The sequence below is a fragment of the Globicephala melas genome, chromosome 13 (assembly GCF_963455315.2).
Source record: "Globicephala melas chromosome 13, mGloMel1.2, whole genome shotgun sequence".
NCBI classification, from domain to species: Eukaryota; Metazoa; Chordata; class Mammalia; order Artiodactyla; family Delphinidae; genus Globicephala; species Globicephala melas.
In genome coordinates, this window is record NC_083326.1 from 3,534,470 (window position 1) to 3,555,900 (window position 21,431).

The following is a 21,431-nucleotide window of genomic DNA, read 5'->3' on the forward strand; positions in this document are numbered from 1 at the left end:
CTTTCATTTTAATGTGATTTAAGTTAATTTTTTAAATATTATAATTATATATTAAGAAATTTTAAATAATATTTTAGAATATTAAAATATTTTATACAACAAATTGGCTCCTATTTATACAAAATAAATCCTCTCCTTTCTCTCATGTCTTAAAAGAATTTAAGCAGATTTCATAAGAACTAGGCACTGAGGATCCCCAAAATATCACACTCTCCTTTCTCTGTTTCTCTTGTGTTTTACAACTCCTTTCTCTGTCTTTTTCACCTGGCAAACTCATATTGATCCTTCAGTACCCAGCCCAAATGCCCCCACTTCTGGGAAGCCTTTTCTAATGCTCACTCTCAGGGTCCCTCTATACATTTGCTCCTAATTAGAGCAGATACCATTGTATCATAATAGTCTGTTTATATATCTATTTCCCCTTCCAAATGAGGAGTATCTCAAACACAGGGACTTTGTCTTTGGTATCTCTGCACCTTTTGTACTACAGAGACAAGAAAGCTAAAAACTACATTTCCCAGACTCCCTTGTAGCTAGGGTCCTTGAAGCAATTTAGGTTCAACAATCAGTAGCATGAGACTGAGTCAGAGCCATGTTCTAGAAGAATAACAAAGCTCAATGTATTGTTTTGCTGGTGCAGAATGTGGCAGAGGTGGCATGGCTCTTGGAAATTGTAGTAGTGGCAGCACCTTTGCGATTATATCAGAGGCAGCAGCTTCCACGGTGGCCCAATTTCACAATGCAGTCTGCAGAGACATTCCTGGAAGCTAGCCTAGAGTCTTTCTTCAGCTTTCCCAATGATTCTGTGCTATCTCTACCCTTAATAAATCCCTTTCTGCTTTAGCTAAAATGGATTCTGTTATCTGCAACTAAGAACAAAGGTGTCAGCCTGGGGCTACAAAAAAGTCCATGACCTTGGCTCCAACTCATGTCATTTTTCCAGTCACATAACAGTAAGTGAGGTCTGGTGTCTTATCACAAAGATCATCATTTGCAACCAGAGCCAGTGACACAAAGCCCTTTGGAATCCACTGGGTCATCTGAAGCCATGATCTCAGGATGCTACTAAGAAAAGTTCTAGATTATAATGACGCAGAAGATTATTAAGAGGAGGCTTATCCTAGCGTTCTCAGGGAGTTGGGACACTTGCAGACACATCTAGGATATGCCTCGAAACCAGCTGTGTGGCTTTGGGTAAATCACTTCCCCTCTCTGGGCCTCTTTTTTCTCCTCCTAAAAATAATCTGAAAGAGGTGGTATCTAAAGTCCCACCCAGCACAATCCCCAAGTTTCCCTCAGTTTTTCCCACTTACTAACCAAGCCAGAACAATACTATGAATTAATGATCCACAAACAGGAGAAAGAAACTCTCAAAGGACGTTAAAACCAAGCAGCACCTCCCTTTGATCAGCCAGCCCCTTCATTGCCTTCACAAGGCCATCCTGGCCTTACCTCTGCAGCCTCCACTCAGTCTTCCTTTTTCCTGAATCCCCAACATCACTCATATGCACATCACTAGGCAGTTCAATGATTCCAAATGGTCTTGTGTGGTGTGTTTAGTGGCTATTAGGTGGAGAGGATTTCGGAATAAGGTTCACATCCTTCTTTGCCCCTCATTAGCCACCTTAGGCCCATCAAATGAAGAGCCTTAGTTTCTTCATTTGTAAAATCAGCATTAAAAATGCAGTACACTTGTGACAGGGCTGAGAGAAGATATTGATGAGAATTTCAGAGAAAGCACTAGTACAGTGCCTGGAACACAGGAAGTGCCCAAGGCATGTCCATTTCCCTTCTTTCCCTTTCTCCTGCCGTTAAAGGGTAAGAGCTGCCAGTGGATGCCCAGGGAGTCAGAGACATGCTTACAGTCCCTCAGCTAGTTGATGGCAGAGCTGAGTCAGAGATGACTAACTCAGGAAGTTCTCCACCATCTGGACTGGCTGCCATCCTCCTTCTGCTGCTATTAGTAAACCTCTCCCCTACCACCCTGAGGATAAAGCCCATGCTGAATTCTGCTTAGACGTGGGGATGTCCCTGATCACCCATCTCTGCTGCAGCCTCCATAGATTAACTATGTGTTTCTGATGTTTTGACATCTGGGGCCTTGCTGGCCCTGGAGAGACTGCCTCTCCTAGAACGAGTCAATTCCTAGAGATGGTAAACAGCCCATGAGCACACCTTTCATACGCAAACCAAGCAATCCAGAGCTTATACTCCACCACCACCACCACCTCCTCCTCTCACACTTAGGGCCACTTAGCCCTCTGCCCTAATCACCCCAAGGCCAGCTGCCAAACAACTAGGGACAGCCCTCTGCCCCAGAGCCCACTGAAATTATTCACACTAGCCAATCTTAAGTCTGCATACCCTGTCGCATCCATTCCTTCCATATAGGCTTTGCCTATATGGCTCTTGCCCCCTTTTCCCCTTCACTCCTCCTGCTGCTTGACCGACTCTGGTGCTTCCTGTGTGGTCCTACATGGCATGGTGTGCTTCCTGTTTCTAGAGATCTGTAAGTATAAAAACCTCTTCCTTCATGACAGTCATTTCCACGTCTGTGTGTCTTACCACACGTGATGATAACAAATCCCAGGTACTCTGAAAACACTCCATGTGGTACCTCAGCCACGTCATCAAAATCACTCCAGGCCTGGGTCTAAAGCCTAGTTTTCCATCTGAAAAATGGAGCTAATAGCCCTTGCTTCTTTCTCCAGCATATCTGCGCTATGCTTTGGGGAGGCTGTGCTGCTCCATCTCACTCTTTAAAGACGAATGACTTGAGGAAATAAGACTGCAAGAAGCATTGCCACACGGGTCATCCCTCGATTCTGCTTCTGACAGGAGGCCCAAGGACGGCATTCTGGAGGAAGCCATAGAAATCCCTTTTTGGTCTGGATACTGACCATCATGCAGACATCAAAAATGATGCTTAAGATTTTGTGTGTAATGGGAAGATGCTCATGATAATGTTGAGTGAAAAAGGCAAGTTACAAAACTATGATCTCCAAAACGAATTATATATACATACGTGAACACATGGGAAAAGGGAAGGACTGTAACAAGATATTAATAGTACGTTTCTCCCATATTTAATTTAATTAATTTAATCTCCCATATTTAATTTAGTTAATTATTTAAAATAGTACGTTTCTCCCAGTTCAAAAAGAGTCATGTACCACCATGTTCACTGTAGCTCTATTTATAATAGCCGGACATGGACGCAACCTAAGTGTCCATCAACAGATGAATGGATAAAGAAGATGTGGCACATATATACAGTGGAATATTACTCAGCCATAAAAAGAAACGAAATTGAGTTATTTGTAGTGAGGTGGATGGACCTAGAGACTATCATACAGAGTGAAGTAAGTCAGAAGGAGAAAAACAAATACCGTATGCTAACACATATATATATGGAATCTAAAGAAAAAAAAATGGTTCTGAAGAACCTAGGGGCAGGACAGGAATAAAGACACAGATGTAGAGAATAGACTTGAGGACACAGGGAGGGGGAAGGGTAAGCTGGGACGAAGTTAGAGAGTGGCATGGACTAATACATACTACCAAATGTAAAACAGATAGCTAGTGGGAAGCAGCCGCATAGCACAGGGAGATCAGCTCAGTGCTTTGTGACAACCTAGAGGGGTGGGATAGGGAGGGAGGGAGGGAGATGCAAGAGGGAGGAGATATGGGGATATATGTATATGTATAGCTGATTCACTTTGTTATAAGCAGAAACTAACACACCATTGTAAAGCAATTATACTCCAATAAAGATGTTTAAAAAAAAATAGTAGGTTTCTCTGAGTAATGGGATTATGAATGATTCAAAAAACACTTTTCTATATTTTTATAAGTTTTCTCTTACTATTGGAAACCACTAAAGAAAGGCCCCTTTAAATCATGGATCTCTCTCTAAATATCTCAAGCTTTCCCTTGAGCTGCTATAAGACTGAGAGCAACAGTTTCTCCAACTTCCTCGACTCCATTAGCCTCTCAAGGTGACTTAGTCACTGTCTCTTCTTTCAATTCTGGAAAGACGATCTCTACCCACCTCAAAGGGGAGGGGCACCACATTCGGGCACCTCACAGGTATAAATAGTCCCAGCCGCTCAGATCAGGAGCCCAGCTCATCTCAGATGCCACTTGGCTTCTGGCAGCCAAGTCCAATGCTGGTGCCAGGCTGCATCCATCCTGCCCCCGTCTCTGTGCCCTCGGGAGTGTGGGGGGCATAGCTGGGCAGCGCTGCTGCCTGACCAGCAGGCGAGGGCCCCTACTAAGCGAGAAGACAAATGAAGACGTGACCGCAACGGTTCTGAATATTGGTTCCCCTCCTCCCACGCAGTCTTGGGCTCCCGCTTGGAGGGCTGAGGAGGCCTCGTTTCAGCATGCCCAGGATCCAGTGTGCAGAGTCTGGCTCTGTCATTCCTCCCAGCCCCTCCACATGAGCCTGCCCCACAGAGGGCTCCCCTGTTCACCTGATCCCACCTCCAGAGCTCCTTCAGAACCGTGGGACCTTCCTTAGGGGCCACAGTACTTTGAGACCCAGAAGCCACTGGCTGGTACAAGATGAAGCCCACGCATTCAGCTTTCTATCTAATACGCCGCTTCATCCCTAGATACTAATGCTGTTCAAGAAAACAGGAGCCCAGGGCAGTCCTTGTGTCATGCAAGAGCACACCTCTTGGACCTCCACCAGCCCCAGGAATAGGGAAGCTGCCCCAGCTCAGCAATCTGAACCCCTGGGCCCCTGTCAAGCCTGGTGCAGAGTCTCAGAGAACCACAGAGTGGTTTATTTATCCCACACTAAGTAGGAACAGTGCAGGTAGGGCATCTCTGTGTGAATTAGGAAAAAGCACCTTTTTCTCCACATGCCAGGCACGTGGCCTGTCAAATGAGAGTGAGCTGGATTGCAACTCCACTTGGCTAGCTACTTTTGTGCAGTGCCCACCTGGTACAACTGTATGTGGTAGCCTGATACGAGATCCTTAACTTGGCCTCACTTAACCCTCCCAACAGCCCTAAAAGGCAGGCATTACTGCCCCGGTTTACACCAGAGACTCAGGCTACAAGAGGTAAAGTAACTTGCCCAGGGTCATTCAGCCAGTGGATGGAGGCACTAAAAAAGGAACCTCACACTTTCAAGAGCCCAGAACCCACGTCCTTAGTCACCTCAGTGCAGCCCGTCTCCCTGACCGGCATAAGCCACGGTCATTTGAGAGCTTCTCAGTAAGCAGCCTCCTCCCCTTCTCAAGGCCAACAGCCCTTCAGTGAGCTCAGTGCTATTTTAGAGCAGAACAGCTGCCATCTTGAGATACCATACTAACCGTGAGGGCAAACACACAGAAATCAAGGTCTGAAAATTACAGCCTGACACACAAAGGACTGGAGTGTCTTCTCAGATAGATGCAAGGAGAGGCAAGAAGGGCTTGGCTGTTAACAATAGCAGGGCACAGCTGCCAGGACACACTGCCCCTCCTGGGTGGTGGAGGGACCTGACCCAGACCCCTGCATGGACCAGGGCCCTCTCTGGACCAGTGTCTCTTCATTTGTCCACAGGAATCCCCAGAGCTATTTTGAGAAATCAGAACTGAAAGCTACATAGCCTGACGCTCTGAGCGCAACCCTTGATTGTCTTGTGATTAATCTGCTCCCATCGTGAACCTCAGTGGAGCGTTATTCCTGGCACATGTTAGGGGGAGGGTCAGGGGCAAAGTCTCATGCTGACACTCCTCCTCCCCAGCCAGCAGCTCTGCAGGGCCCCAGATCCAATATCTAGCACATTCCCTGCAAGAGTACATACATGGCAGCCTTATTTTCTGGGCCAGACCAGGGAGCCCTAAGAAGCTCCCCTTTGGGGCTTCCCTGGTGGCGCAGTGGTTGAGAGTCCGCCTGCCGATGCGGGGGACACAGGTTTGTGCCCTGGTCCGGGAAGATCCCACATGCCGCAGAGCAGCTGGGCCCGTGAGCCATGGCCGCTGAGCCTGCGCGTCTGGAGCCTGTGCTCCGCAACGGGAGAGGCCACAACAGTGAGAGGCCCGCGTACCGCAAAAAAATTAAAAAGTGGGAAGGAGGAGAGGAAGGGATGAAAGACCCTAAAGATCGTCTTGCCTCTAGCGCTAATGACAATACTTGAAGAAGATATGCACGTAATCACCTACTTAGATCAATATGGCCATTTTAGTCCAGTCTAACAGCCAGGAGCTGAGGGCAGGAACAGGCGGTCTGAGAGGACTTGGCAAGGAGAAACGAGGGGACCCAACCCAACCCAACGTTGGATGTCTGTCCACAGCCCAGAAAGAAGAATCCCTCCGTCGTGCATGGCCCACTAGTGCTAGGACTCAGAGTCACACTGCATGGGGTGTGCTCCAGCTGCACCACCCACCACACCTGGAAGTGGGGACTCAGTTCCTGCTCTGTAAAATGGGGGCAATGACAGTACCCACCTCAAAGCTCTGAGTATGAGGATTAACTGCAGTAACACGTGTCAGGCGCCCAGCACCATGCCTGGCACACAGCCAGCCCCCGGTAGCACTCGACCACAGGCATCACCCATCCACATCCAAGCCAGTCTAGCCCCTCCATGGAAGCGCCTCTGACTTCACTAGGCTCCTGGAGCACTTGTATCGCACAATTTATTCCTTAATTATACACTGTCTTGAAACAATTAGGGAGCAATTCAATATAGCATAACAGAATGCTAAATTGAATTCAGTCTAGTTCCTTCCAGCTCTGAAATATGACGATTCCACACCCCATACTGCACAGTAGCTGCTAGGCACAACACAGACCTTGACCAGAGGGAAAAGCTCTAGCCTTGACGCTTACTTGGCCTGCTGTTCTACAGAGCGAAGAGGCTTTTGTGTCACCAGTTTGGGGCCTGCCCTTTACTCCTGTGGCTGGTGCCACCTTCCTCTGTAGAAAGTCCCCAGCACCCCAGTCAGAAGCCCAGCAGCACAGGGAAAACGCTGTCCCGGGAACAGACAGCTTGGGCGGGCGACAGTCTGGGCCAGCTCTGCTCTAGACCTCAGAGAGAAGTGTTCCTTGAGCTGTCTTTGCAAGCCATCTCCTGCCATCCATCTCGGACCAGGGGGCCAAGGCTGTGTGCACCCTGGGAGGAGGGGCTGAGGAGGCCAGCCAGCCAGGCTGCCTGTGGGCTGTGTCTGAAGCTATTGTGTCCGGAGGGCCCTGAAGTTGCATGCACAGGCAGTCCAGCCCAGTTCCCCAGGGTAGGAGGCTCCTCGAGGTCTGGGGGATGCCCGAGCAAACACAAAGTGGTTCGTGTGCACTTGCTGGAGAGTTCTCTGCCTGCGTAATGATAGAAATAGCCCTCTGTGCAGACACATCTTAGAGTGAACACAGAGTGAAAGGGGCTATCAGGGAAGGCTTCAAGGAGGAGGCCTAGTGGGAGGTGGATCCTGGCAGGAGGACAAGGGCTGGGATATGGAACAGGATCTATTTGGCAGAAGTCGAGTGAAGCCTTTTGAGCTGTGGCTACAAGCCAGGCTGCGAGTCAGCCCCTTGGGGACTCCTGCCTCAGCTGCCCTCAGCCCTTGTGACTGGGGGACCTTTCCTTGGGATGTCCTGAGGCAGCGGAGGCAACACTGCCTATCCACTTTGCAGGACAGACGGGTGCTGTGCCTCCCCTTCCCCTCCAGGTGGTCACTGGTCTTGCAGGCAGCTGGCCAGGCTGGAGAGGTCAAAGCAGTGGGCTGACAGGACAAGTGCCCTCCCTCCCCTTCCCCTCCCCTATCTACCCTTTCCAGAATCACCATGCGCCGTGGTGGGGGTGGTTTGGGGGGTGTAGTTCTCAGTCAGTTATTGCAAAAGTACATCATCTGCCTTCATTGCCTTCTACTTTCCTACATACCCCTCCTCCACTATCAGTTTCCCCTTTCCCACCCTGCCACCCAGAACTCTCACACTTCCTTACTACCTGCTCTTCTCAAGAGAAAAAATTCTCTGGTCATTCCAAACTGTGAATGAGTTTTTGATTCCAAAGTGTTTCCCTTCCCCAGGGATTAATTTTCAAAGACAGTGCCAGAAGACAAGGTTTAATCCAAAGGAATCAATCTCTAAGGGAGAATTCCAGGACACTGACATTGAAGTTTGCGTTCTTAACAAAAGTCTATACTATGTTCTTGCTTAATGCATTCTTTTATTCAATTAACATTTGTTGAGCCTGTGCCATGCTGGGTGCTAAAAATTCAAAGATGGAGAAGCACCATCACTGTCTAGGTTGGGAGACAGAAACATAAACACATAATTTGAACATGATGAGAGCTGTCTTCAAAGACCTTCCTGCTTGTTCAAAGCACCCACTTAAATAGAAGCATTGGCTGATTAACAATTATTCCTATCTGTTCACTAAAGCAGTTCTCCTAGTAATGCTTATTGGATGCTTTTAGATCTAGACTTGAAATCAATAAAGCCATATGTCAATGTATATTTTGTAACTCATACACTTTCCAGTTGGGTCTGGACTTCCCCCAGCTTATGTCCAAAGTGAAGACGTGGCCACAGCCTTTATGAGCACCATCTGGCCTGGATTTCCTTTGCGGTCCTGTTCGGAGTGCTCCAGACGGATCATTTGGACCTGCTCCTTCTTGTGGCTCCTGGTTGAGTATTCAACTTATGAGTCATTGCTTTTTTTGCCCCTCTTTATCCTCTGTTATAAATGGTGCCTCCTGACTTCCCTTCCAACAGTGTTAATAAAAAATGACATCAGGTGCGCCACGCTTCAACATACCACACAGCTACGGATAGCAAAATACGGCATACGCTGAATTATTCAGTAGGTGAACAATACCACAAAGCTCATCCCGTATTGCAGGCACAGAGAGCTGTCCGCTGGGATGATGCACTTTCACTCTGCAGAGCCCTTTTCACGGTGTCATTAGGTCCTCCCCCCAGCCCTGCACGTCTGCTGCCAGGAGCTGTCCTGCCCATTTTAAAGAAGGCAGAAGCTGCTCCCACGCCAAGGAAAAGAATCACCAACATACAGGTCAGTTCTACTTACATGAACCATTATTTTCTACACGTGTGAAATACATACCATGTTTTCTCACATATGTGGGGAGTTTGGGGGTCAACTGGAAATTGGGATATGAGTTGGGAGTGTCCCAGAAGAACTTGGAATGTGTGGCCATCACATTTATTCAGTGGCTAAGGGAGCTCTTGGTCAAATGGCGGCTCTCTGGAAGGAAATCAACTCAATTGGTAACAATGTTGAATAAAGGGCACCTGACAGATGCCAGAGGTGTCTCTGGCCCTGAGGGACCCCAGGAGGCAGGGAAGGGAAGGCTGGCCTGAGTTGCTGAGAGAGGGAGAGAGGATAAAGGGGAAGGGAGATGAGAGGGAGGAGGAGAGAGGCAGAACACAGGGGCTGAGAAAGAAAAGTGGACAAAGAATGGGTGACAGGAAGAAAGGGAGAGGAGAGACTAGGTGGGGTGAGATAGGTAGAGAAATTAGAGACAAGATTGCAGGAAAAGGGCAGAGAGAACAAAGCCGCTGGCAGGAGGAAAAGTTAGAATTTGCTCAGCCCCTGCCCGGGACATCTGCCCAGAATGGCCTCCAGGGGCCTGCTCTGTCTTGCTCAATTTGTTAGCACCTTCTAGCCAAAACCTCTCGGTGAGCCCTTCAAGGAGTCCTTCCCAGGGAGACACCTGAAGACTTATCTAGATCACCCCCCATCTGTGCGGGCAGGTCACACAGCAGAAGGACCAACACTGGAGGCTCAACATACGGAACAGACAACTCTGGACTTGTCACTCTCACTGGGTGACATCCCAGGGGCCAAGCGGCTGGCCAGGGCTCCCACCACGCATATGTGGAAAGAACGGGGCTCCTAAAAGGCCAGAATAAGACCTTGATCCCAGGCCACGGCCTGAGGCCACCCACCACAGCCCAAGGCCTGTCTGTGGACACCTTCCCAAACAGCTGCCGACACTGGAGCCACATCTTTTCTTTTTCAAAGCATTGAACAAAATCAGATGTATTGAGGTCCTTGAAAAACATACTACTTCTCCTCTGCAGGATCGATTTGATGTTTTGGTGTCAAAATTAACAGCAATGAAAACTCAGGCCTCTTTCCCAGGGAAACTGATCTGAAAGTTAGCCCATACTTATAAATGCAAAAATTAAGGAAACAAACAACTTAGCCCCAGGAAACCCTTAGCTGGGAAGTTCCAGCCACACCCAGCTCCAAGCAGAGAGAGCATCCCGTCTTATCAGAAAAATTCCCCGCAATGCTCCCCGCTGCCCCCCGCAATGAGTGTGCCCTGCCTGAGAATATTCCATTTTCATTCATTCTACAAATAGTTTCTGAATTCCTACTCCGGAATATACAGAGTGCCCTTAATGACTTATTTAACTCCAAACACTACAGCCGATCAAGAAGAAATAACCACGTGGTGGTAGACTGTCAATTCTCAGCATTGTATCTTTTTTTTTTTAAATAAATTTATTTATTTATTTTTGGCTGTGTTGGGTCTTCGTTGCTGCGTGCGGGCTTTCTCTAGTTGTGGCGAGCGGGGGCTACTCTTCGTTGCAGTGCGCGGGCTTCTCATTGGGGTGGCTTCTCTTGTTGCGGAGCACAGGCTCTAGGCACGTGGGCTTCAGTAGTTGCGGCACGCAGGCTCAGTAGTTGTGGCTCACGGGCTCTAGAGCACAGGCTCAGTAGTTGGGGCGCACGGGCTTAGTTGCTCCACAGCATGTGGGGTCTTCCCGGACCAGGGCTCCAACCCGTGTCCCCTGCATTGGCAGGCGGATTCTCCACCACTATGCCACCAGGGAAGCCCTCAGCATCGTATCTTGATGAAAACGTTTTTCCCCAGCCAAGGTCAGCCTCACAGATGGGCAGAGTAGGGATGGCCTGTCCAGTGGGATTGCAGAGGAACAGGGAGCCCACGACACTCACCCACCCTGATTTCACCCCCCACAAACCTACACACACCCGTGGCCTGGTATCCGGAAGCCTTGCAGCAGGGGTGGAATGTTGCCCCCATCTCAAATGGAGGCTGGAGACCCAGACTCCCTCTCCAGCCTCCATCCCAGCTCCCACCCCAAAAGAGAGGGGCCCAGGAGTCCCTGCTTTGTTCTGGCTGGGTTCTAGCCCTCACCCCTCCTGTCAAAGCAGACAAGGCAGGATCCCAAAGTGAGCTCTGGGCCACTGTGCTGAGACTGCTTCTTCCCTGAGGGCAGCCCTGGGGGGTAGGCCATGGGGCAGGGGATGCAGGGTCACCCTGGGATGAGCTTCCCTGGTCGTTCGCCGGGGTCTGTACCTGGAGCTGGAGTCACTGCCACTCTGCACTGCTGGGTCGTCCATGACATTAAAGAGCCCCGTCCAATTGGCCAGCTGGTCACCACTCTGCCAACCAAACTGGAGACCTCTGGCAAGAGAACGAGGCAGTCGGTACTCATGCTCACATGCTGGGTAAGCCCATCACCAGACAGTCACATTCTGGCGTGTGCCATGTGACACCTCGCCTTGATCACGCCTAGTGGAGACGAGAGGGATGTCCACCCAGGAGGATGACGGTAATAGATCACAGCCCTTTACGGTGTTCTCTGCTCGTCTACATCCGTGCCCTTACTTCACCTCTACGGGCAGGGCAGGATTACACATTATACACGCAGGGAACCTGAGGCTTAGCGAGATCAAGGTCGCAGAGCTCCCCTACCCCATCTGGTGCGCCCTTCAATTCCGCCTCCAGAGACTCACACCAGAAGAGCTCCAGCTCGCCAGCTCTTTGCCTTCCCCAGAGGCCCCACACACGGCAAAGCTTTTAATGAAATCTAGTTTTCCAACTCATAAGGACACACCTCCTGGTTTAAGATGATGGACTCAACACACATGGTTCTCTTTGCTCCCTCCCCCAACCTGACTGAAAGGACAGCAAAGGCATTAACAAGGGCATGAGCATGGATGGAGAGGAGTAGCAGAGGCCGCAACAACATTTTGGAAGATGCAAAGCAGATGAGTAATTGCCTTAGGCCAGAGACAGTGGAGCCCTGATCGCCTATAAGAAGTAAATCTATTTTCTGTGCAGGATACGGGAAGGCTCGGGAATTCACTGCACCACCGGGGCCACTGAAGGTGGGGTTGCAGAATGGAGCTGCCCGCAGAAGAGTTGCTTCAGGTTTATAAGGAGCGTTAAACACTCCCCACCTCCACACACTCAAGTCCCCTGCTTTAAGCCCAAGCAGTCCGGGCCTTCTGCCTGCCCACCCTGCAGACGGCAGTGTTCATATACCAAGATACTAGGTTAAAAACAGCTGGGCTGACCTGGAAGTCACCTTACTGAGCACGCCCGGTCCCAGCCACCCTGCCCCCAAAGGTCTGGGCATGGATGGGTTTCCCGGAGGGAACCTGACCAAGTCAAACGAGAAGGCTACAGAGGAAAGGGCTGCCGCCGCCCCATCAATGTGGCACTGCTGGCATTTGGGGCTGCGCAGTCCTTGCTGTGGGACTGTCCTGTGATCCTCTGGTGAGCAGCACCCCTGGTCTCTACTCTGAGGCCAGCAGGTCCTCATCCTCCACCCTCCTGCTGTGATGACCAAAACTGTCTCCAGACGTCGCCAAGTGTCCCCTGTTGAGACAATCAACCCCGTTAAGAACCACTGCCCACAACACGGAGCTTCAGTGCACCTTCTAGAGACTGGCTTGCCCTTAAATGTGAATTTTAAAGTCCCGTTAAAGACCCTGGTACGTGGGGTAAACGTTAACTTTTAAGTAGAGAATAAAGCAAGCAAAAATAAAACCGGTAACCCCCTAAAAATAAAGCCCTCTAATAAAGTCTCTACACTAAGGGAAATGGGGCAGCGACAGTGGTTGAAGCTGGGCTCTGGTCCCCCCGATCGGCCACTAATGAGCTGAGTGACCTCAGTGAAGTCTCTACACCTCTCTAGGCCTCTATTCTCATCTTTCAAGTTGGGAGAACTGTCTCGATGTCTCCAAAGTTCTTGACCGGAAGTTTTAGAGGGCTGAGCTGTGTCCTCAATGGCAAGGCCAGGTCACCTCCCGCCTGCGAGTCTGCCCCATTTCCAGCCAGACGCTGGGCGGAGGACGCCCTTGGGGCCCCGTGAGCAGAAGGCTACACACAGGAGGTGCTCAATCGATGCTTTTGCCAATTGACTCGGATTCTCTTCTCACACTCTCCAGCCTCCTCGGCAGAGCGGAGCTGGCCTGGGAGAGGAATAGGCACAACTCACAGGACAGAGCCCGAAGCCACAGCAAAATGCCCGTCCAGTTCTTAGTGTTCAGGGAACAGCAGCGTTCCACTTGGTCCTGGCTCAAGTTCTTTATGTATTTATCTATTCATAATATAAATATTATATACGTATAATATATAAATCCATCTTATATGCATTTATAAAGATATTATAAACGCCTATAATATAAATACCTTTATTTATGTATCTGTTATGTTTCCTTTCAAAGAGATATTTCGAGGTAATATTGCAAGATATTTCTTAGAGAGAATTTGGGTTTGGTTTATCAGGAAGGGAAACATTTACTGAGCACCTACAGTGAACCAGGCCCTTCACATACGTTATCTCTATTCCAACAACAGGCTAATGTGTCAAGTCCCATTTTCTGCACTTATAGGTGATGACATGTGCAGCTCAGAGAGGTTTAGTAACTTGCCCAAGGCCAGAAGGCTAACAAGTGGCCAACCTAAGGTTTAAACCCAGCGCTTTCTGGCTTTCTGACTGTAAAAACTTTTATTCCTAAAAGCTTGTACCAGACTGTCTATAGGCCAAGAAAAGAGTAGTATTTCCACCTGCAATTTTGAAAATTAGCTGGTTCACAAGCATATTCAAGCAATTCCCAGCCCAGCACTCAGCTAGGAAACTCACAGGCTCCTTAGAGAGAGTCCGGCCAGAGAGACTCGTGTCCACCGAGTGCACGAGGGGTGACCCAGAAGCACTCTCACTCTCCTACTCAAACTGGTCCCTGTGAGAGCCGGATGGCCCTTCACAAGACAGTCCTCCCAGGGTCGTAGAAGTGACAGACTACTAAGAAGATATCAATTATTACAATATTTAGCAGGAACTATGACACAGAAAGGTGTGCATAATAAATTCAGTGAAAAATGCAAGTTATAAAAGGGGATATGCATTAATGATCCCATTTTTGTAGAGTTTTAAACCATAAAGCTTGTTATCTTTGAAAGGAGGATTCGGGTTTATTCCTTCTTTCAGTTTAGCAACATTTTCTAATTTATCTCCAAAAAACCTGATTGTGTAAGTTTCAAAACCAATATATTTTACACAGTAATTTGAGTTCTATTCCTGAGCTAAGTGTAAGAATTGTCCATTATTAACCAACGAAACACCAGTGACGAAAGGGTACGTGGAGATATGAAGGGGGATAACAAAGGAAAAAGAAGCTTTATTCACTCATTCATTCATTCAACAAAAATCTATTGAGCATCTACTCTGTGCCAGCAACTGTGCCGGGGCCTGGGTCACGACCCCAAGGTGAGCAAACTCATGTTTTCTCAATGCTTACCCTACAGCTCCGGTGATTACACAAACACACATGAAAATATTAGCAAACAAGATAAAAAATATTAGCAATCAAGTGCTACAAAGGGTGCTCTGTTTTTTATGTCTAATTTATTTTAAAAGAGAGGAAAAGATTTGAAATACATAGGGCAGAATGTTAACATTTGTTAACATTGATAATTCACAGTTGTGACTACATGGTTGTTTGTCACATTGTTCTCCATCTTCTTCTCAATTTGTTCATGATAAAAATGTGTTAAAATAATTTTTAAAACCAAAGCGCAGAACTGAAATCACTAACAGGACTTGGAGTCGGTGCAGGGAACTTCCTGGGCTGTGGCAGCCTCAAGAAATCTTTGCACCTTCCTGGTGAAACTAACATTAAACGTCGTCTTAAACCTGGGGAAATGCGACATGTAAAGAATTATTTAAACTGAGTTATTCAAGACTGGATTCAGATATTTTAAGGCCCTGAGCACTGAAAAGCTTAGGGTGCCACTTCACACCTTGTACTTACTTAAAAGTTCTGTGACTGTTAAAATTCAAATAGCTCCGGTCTAGACTTTCTGATTATGAAATCTGTGATAGGCTCACTAAGGCTCAGCTTTACTCTGTTGTCGCTGACGACAGCCCAGCTTAGCTAGGTCTCCTGCTGTGTAACCCACAGTCATGTCTGTTAACCCCTGACTCTCATGGCAGTAATTCCTGCAGCCGTCGGAGGGTAGCAAAAGCAGCCCAGGCTTCCCAGAGTCAACTACCAGGGGGAGTTTCAGGGCAAAAGACAAAATTATACATTGGAGAAGCAATTTAAAAACAGACAGAAGTGCCCATGAGAGTAGCATTATCTCCATTGATAATATCTTCCAAAAATTATGAAGGGTTACTAAGATGTATGGCAGTGAGTTAAAAAATATATGTTCCAGGGCTTCCCTGGTGGCGCAGTGGTTGAGAGTCTGCCTGCCGTTGCAGGGGACACGGGTTCGTGCCCCAGTCCGGGAAGATCCCACATGCCGCGGAGCGGCTGGGCCCGTGAGCCATGGCCGCTGAGCCTGCGCGTTCAGAGCCTGTGCTCCACAACGGGAGAGGCCACAACAGTGAGAGGCCTGCGTACCGCCAAAAAAAAAAAAAAAAAAAAAAAATTACGTTCCAGGGAATTCCTGGCAGTCCAGTGGTTAGGACTTTGTGCTTTCACGGCTGGGGCCCCAGGTTCGATCCCTGGTCGGGGAACTAAGATCCCACAAGCTGTACAGCACAGCCAAATATATATATATATATACATATATATATACATATATATATATATATATATGTTCCAGGCACCGTGATAGGTTTTTCTTATTTTGAATCCTCTCAACAGCTTGGAGGTAGGTATTATTATCCCCCCATTTCACAAATGAGGAAATTGAGGCTCATAAGATTAGATTCATAATCTGCCCAGAACCTGGAAGGAGCAGAGAAAGTATTCAAGTCCATGTCTGATCCCAAGGCCCTTGCTTCTTCCTCCCCTTTTGTCCCCATGCTTTTTACACACACACACACACACACACACACACACACACACACACGACTTTTCTAATATCCAATATTCTACAAAAAGATTTTATTGAAGTATAGTTGATGTACAATGTTATTACATAAGTTTCAGGTGTACAACATAGTGATTCACCATTTTTAAAGGTTATATTCCATTTACAGTTATTATAAAATATTGGCTGTATTCCCTGTGTTGTACAATATACCCTTGTAGCTTATTTTAAGCATAACAGTCTGTACCTCTTAATCCCCTACCCCGATCTTGCCTCTCCTCTCATCCCCTCCCCACTGGTAACCATGAGTTTGTCCTCTATATCTGTGAGTCTATTTTTGTTTTGTTATATTCACTAGTTTGTTTTATTTTTTAGCTTCCACATATAAGTGATATCATACAGTATCTGTCATTATCCAATATTTTTAACTATTTATAAATTTATATTATGATTATTATTTTAAGTATTAGAGCTGCTGCCTTTGCTGTCAATCATTTAGTGATAATATTTTTATATAAAACAAACCATAGACTATAGTAAAACGAAGGAGTTTGCTTAAATACTCTCTGAGATCCTCCCCCATTTTGATGGGAGACCCAGAGTCACAGACTTCTAACCTGGGACTTCAGCACTGGAGGAGGCCAGTGGAGATGGCTTATGGGAACGGGGGTGTGGTGCCTCCATAGCGCTCCATTCACAGTGTGTGGGTAACTGCACCACCTGCCTTTGCATACAGCAGGCCCTGGGGCCAAGTGTCAGGAAATGCCGCCTCAGATGTCGGAATCACCAGGGACGTTGAGCCAAAACAGGCTGAATCCGTGGGGTGCAGGGCACTGGGCACTGTGGACACTTGGGTTTCCTTGGGAAATCGCACCCCTGATGCCAGAGCCCAGGACTCCAGGCGCTGAGTGTCCAGCGGGGCACTGGGCCTGCAGCCCAGATCACACAAAGTCTGGCCGGGTGCCTCCGGATGAAATGGCATCTGCATCCTGTCCTCACAAGCCACCTCCAAGGAAGCCCGTGCCTCCTCGGGCTCTGCAGGGGGAGACTGAAGCCACTGTCATTTCCACATTCCCCAGGTCAGTAGAGGATGGGAGGGCACCAACCTCCGAGCCTCATCTCCAGTCTTCACGCACTCCTATGCTCCCTCAGAGCTGGCTCCCTGAGAACCATGCCAGCAGCACCCCTCCTCTGTTCCAGAACCTTCCAAGAAGCCCCATCGCCAAAGGACAAGTTCCAAACCCTCAACTCAGGGGCCCTTCCAGCAACTGCCTGCAGCTTTGCCGGCCGCCTCGTGACCCACCGCGGCATTTCAACTCTCACGCCTTTGCCCTTGGCATTCCCACTCACCCTCATCCCATCCCCCACTTGCTTGAGTCCCACCCAAACGTCAAAGTCCAGCTGAAGTGTCTTCTCCTCCCTGAGCCCCCGGCCCAGTCAGCATAAGCCGCTCGGCACCACACATTCTGCCGAGTCACGGGTCCCCTTTGCCTACCTCTCTGCGTGTCGTCCCCACATGCTTGTAGTCCTTTCTAGAGTAGAGACGTGTATATAAACCTGATGTAAAATTGTCTGACCCAAGATCCCTTAAGCAAGCAGAGGGGGGAACAGGGGCTGACTCGGGTACCTTTGGGTTCTAGAACTCCAGGATCCTGAATCCCACCCTCTCCAGGGTCCCTCTTGAGGAAAATTAGAGCAGGAGGTTTTCACGTCCCAGGAAAGAGGAAGAAACAAGGTAGGGTGGGGGGACACACCCCAGATGGCTCACTGGGTCCAGCCCTCCTGGGGTGGGTAGAGGGGTTGTAGACACAGAGGTGTTTCTAAACTCTCACCCTCCCAGGCAGGGAGAGGCTGGATTTGAAGGGCAACTGGCTAGGGGGCCTGAACTGGCCTGGGGTGGGGTGTGAGGGTACCAGAAAAGCGGAGAAGAGGAGGCAGGGCCAGGGCTCGGCCACGTGCCACGTGCAGTGCTCACCTCAGAAACTGGCAGTTCTCAGACACTGGAATGGCCCAGCTGCGGGCCAGCCTTTGGTGGGATTTCAGGCGGCAGCAGCAATTTGATGAGGGAGACATTCCTGGATGAGAAGGCGCTCCCTCCCAGTCACACGTGCCCGCAGCTGCCTCATTCCTGCCTCCAAAGATTCCCGGATAGAGATACCTCTGGAGCTCACCCGCTTTTGCTAACTATGTGACTCCTGGCATTTCACCTCTTGAAGCTTCAGTTTCCTCGCCTGTCAAAGGGGAGAAATAAACCTCGACCTAAGGATAGAAACAGTCCACAGAAGCAGATATATAAATTCTAATGTGTAAGAGCTTAAATCTAATAACATACGACTTAAATGCATGTAACTCAGTGTTCAATTCCAGAGAAGACAAGAAAGCTGTTGGAGGACTAGGTGAGAAGGAGTCTTACTTTCCACATCCATACTCTTTTGTGCTTTTTGAATCTTACACATGCAAAATCAAGGTAAATTGTGGTGTGGGTTTAATCTCACTAGTAACCAAAGACTTGCAAATGAAAGTTATGCAATTCTTTTTTTTTAACCTATCAAGTTAACAAAATACATGTAATGTTAATACCTAGGGCTGGTCATTGGTGTCAATCACCTTTCAGGAAGAGAATTTGGGAATATGTATCAGAGGGTATAAGAATGTTTATACCTTCAGTCCCAATGATAATCCTTCCAGGATCCTCGGGAAATGATTGAACTTTGATCTGATGAAATAAAATTTATATTTTAAGGCAGGACAAGAAAAATTAAACAAAAAATTCTCTCTCTGTGTGTGTTTGGGCCTTCTCCCTCCCTAATGTGCAGGGCGCAGCTGCATTAATGTGCAGAGCTCCTCAAAGATGGGAGTGTCTGCTCAACCATAAAGATCAATTTTTTTTTTCTTTCTGCTGAAGCTAGCAGTGTAACTTCTTAAAAGAACAGTGTTCTTTCCCACTTCTGTAGGCGGTCATGGTGACTTGCTGTTCGCTTTGTATGTGTTTACGTGGACTTTATGTAAAATACCAGTATGTCATTTTGATGTACAAATCTTTGTCTCAAAAACGTATATGACTGGGCTTCCCTGGTGGCGCAGTGGTTGAAAGTCCGCCTGCCGATGCAGGGGACACGGGTTTGTGCCCCAGTCTGGGAGGATCCCATATGCTGTGGAGCGGCTGGACCCGTGAGCCATGGCTGCTGAGCCTGCGCGTCCAGAGCCTGTGCTCCGCAACGGGAGGGGCACAACAGTGAGAGGCCCGCGCACCGCAAAAAAAACAAACAAACAAAAAACAACGTATATGACTGTGCCTTCGACTTCTAACAGGTGGAACAGTTCCCAGAGCTTTCTTAGAATCTGCTTCCCTGGTTATAATCTTCAGTTTGGCTCAAATAAAATTCCCTTTTTTTCTTCTTAACTTGATAGTTAATTGAATTTTTGTCGACAGATCAGAGGGCTTCGAACCAGACACACAGTTGTCTGGAATCTTTTATTAATCAGGAAACATCCTAAATACCCAACATTGGGGAAAGGCTAAGGAACTGTGGTGCTAAATGACAGGTGGCCATGTGGCCCCCAAAACATCATATCTATGAAGTCATTTTAAACGGCGCAGGGAAATCATTAACTTTAAGTAAAAAATAAATAAATAAATAGAATATATGTGTAAGTTCATTTCTTTAAAAAAAGTGCTCAGAGGAGAGCCTAGGAGAAAACATTCCCTAAAGCTAATACGTCTCTGAATGTGGTATGATGAGGGATTTTTTCCCCACTTATTTATAATTTTCTGTCCTTTCCATAAGCTCTAAAACAAACATGTATTATTTCTATAATCACATTAAAAAAGTAGAAACAATGCAAACTCAGAGCCATACAATAATAATGATAATAATAATAAATAACTATCATCGCAGACAACTTTATAGACCTTTGGAAGCACTTAGTAGGTCCTTAGTAAATGATGCTTGGACTTTCTCAAGTAAGAAAAAGCAGATGCAAAAGCCTTCTGGTAACTCTTTCCCGTTGCACAAACAGGAGGGATGGTGAGGAGGACAGCTGGTATTCACACAGAAAGGAAAAATGGGGAAAACCAAGCAGGGGAAGATTTTTCATGCTGAGATTTGAGAGGAGGAGCTGCTCCAGAGAATTTTATGCCTTTCTCCTGAGTAACTGCTGCCACCCAAGCCCCTCAGGGGTCAGTGACCTGCTGTGTGGGTCACTCAGACTGTGGCCCCTGTCCTCCCCCGGCATCATCAGGAGAGCCCAGACCCCTGTGAGGATGGGGACCTAGGGATCAGCAGCTGGAAGTGGCTGCAGCAGTTGAGTTAAAAGCCCTTCTTGACTCAGGTCTTGACCAAGAACAGACCCAAATCCACCTCTTTTCCTTGAGTCAACTTAGTCTCAAGCTGGTGGGCCACCAAGAACATGGTGCCCTTAGCCCCCTGAGGGACCCCGTGCTGGTCAGAAGGGCCACTCTCATTCCCTGACATTGATCTCTAAAGCGGGGGATGGTCCCATAATGCCCTTACTCTCCCTTAACCAATCATCATCTTCACTCTCCTTGGGCCATTTCACCTGTAACACACCTTGGATACAACATCCAATAAAAATCCAACTGTACATTAATACTTGTGCTTCACTTCCACCAGTGAGCGGGCAAGTCTCCCGGAAGGCAGACAGTGAATGAAGTGAATGAGTGAAGCAGAGGCAGCAGGAACTGGGATCCTTATGCTACCCCTGCCTGGGTAGGTGTCCTGAGCCCCAGCCCGCTGCTGCCATATGAGAAGATAGGCCCTGTGTTGTCATTTTCTTCATTCTTCCAAGAGATGCTGGAAACCCAGACTTCTATTTTTAATTTCCCAACTTAAATGCTGTGCAGACCAAATACCCCCTGCTGAGGGCTGCACGCAGCCTGGGGACCCCCAGTGACGGCCCCTGACTTATATCCTTTTACTCGATGCTGCCCCTAGTCCTAGGAGGGAGACAGAGTGGGCATCATCCTTCCCAGCTGAGGAAACTGAGGCCGACAGTGGGAGTTACCTCTCAGCCAGCTGGAGGCAAAGCTAGGCCTGGAATTCAGGAGACTGGCCTCCCAGTTCAGCCACCAAAGTGCGGGATCCTATGCCAGGAGTCAGCACACCTTGGGGTCTTCCATATCGGGGGCTGGGTCAGCGACCCTCAGCCTTTGCCTCCTGCACAACAGACAGCCTCATCATCACAGAAGGCACCCACAGAGGAAGTCCAGGGGTGTGCAGCTCCCAAGCCCTGCCTGCAACCGTCCTTTCCCTCCCACTGGACAAAGCATATATTAGGAATGCAAATTACTGAGCTGCTCTTATGACAAGATAACCTCGAGTCGGCTCGAAGAAAGAAAATCATTCACAAAACATCAGTACTTAACTTTCCTGGGAG

General features: G+C 48.1%; 1 protein-coding gene across 4 annotated transcripts in view; it reads right to left on the reverse strand.

Moving 5' to 3' along the window:
• Positions 1–21,431, reverse strand: part of ST8SIA5 (ST8 alpha-N-acetyl-neuraminide alpha-2,8-sialyltransferase 5) — an 80,556-nt gene that overhangs the window by 40,332 nt on the left and 18,793 nt on the right. For 2 of the 4 annotated variants that reach the window (XM_060310528.2, XM_030868278.3), the window contains exon 2: positions 11,280–11,387. The exons of the other annotated variants lie outside the window; for them this stretch is intronic. In XM_060310528.2, coding sequence (XP_060166511.1) covers positions 11,280–11,387 — 108 coding nt within the window. The remainder of the gene's footprint in view (positions 1–11,279; positions 11,388–21,431) is intronic. 4 annotated transcript variants of the gene reach the window in all.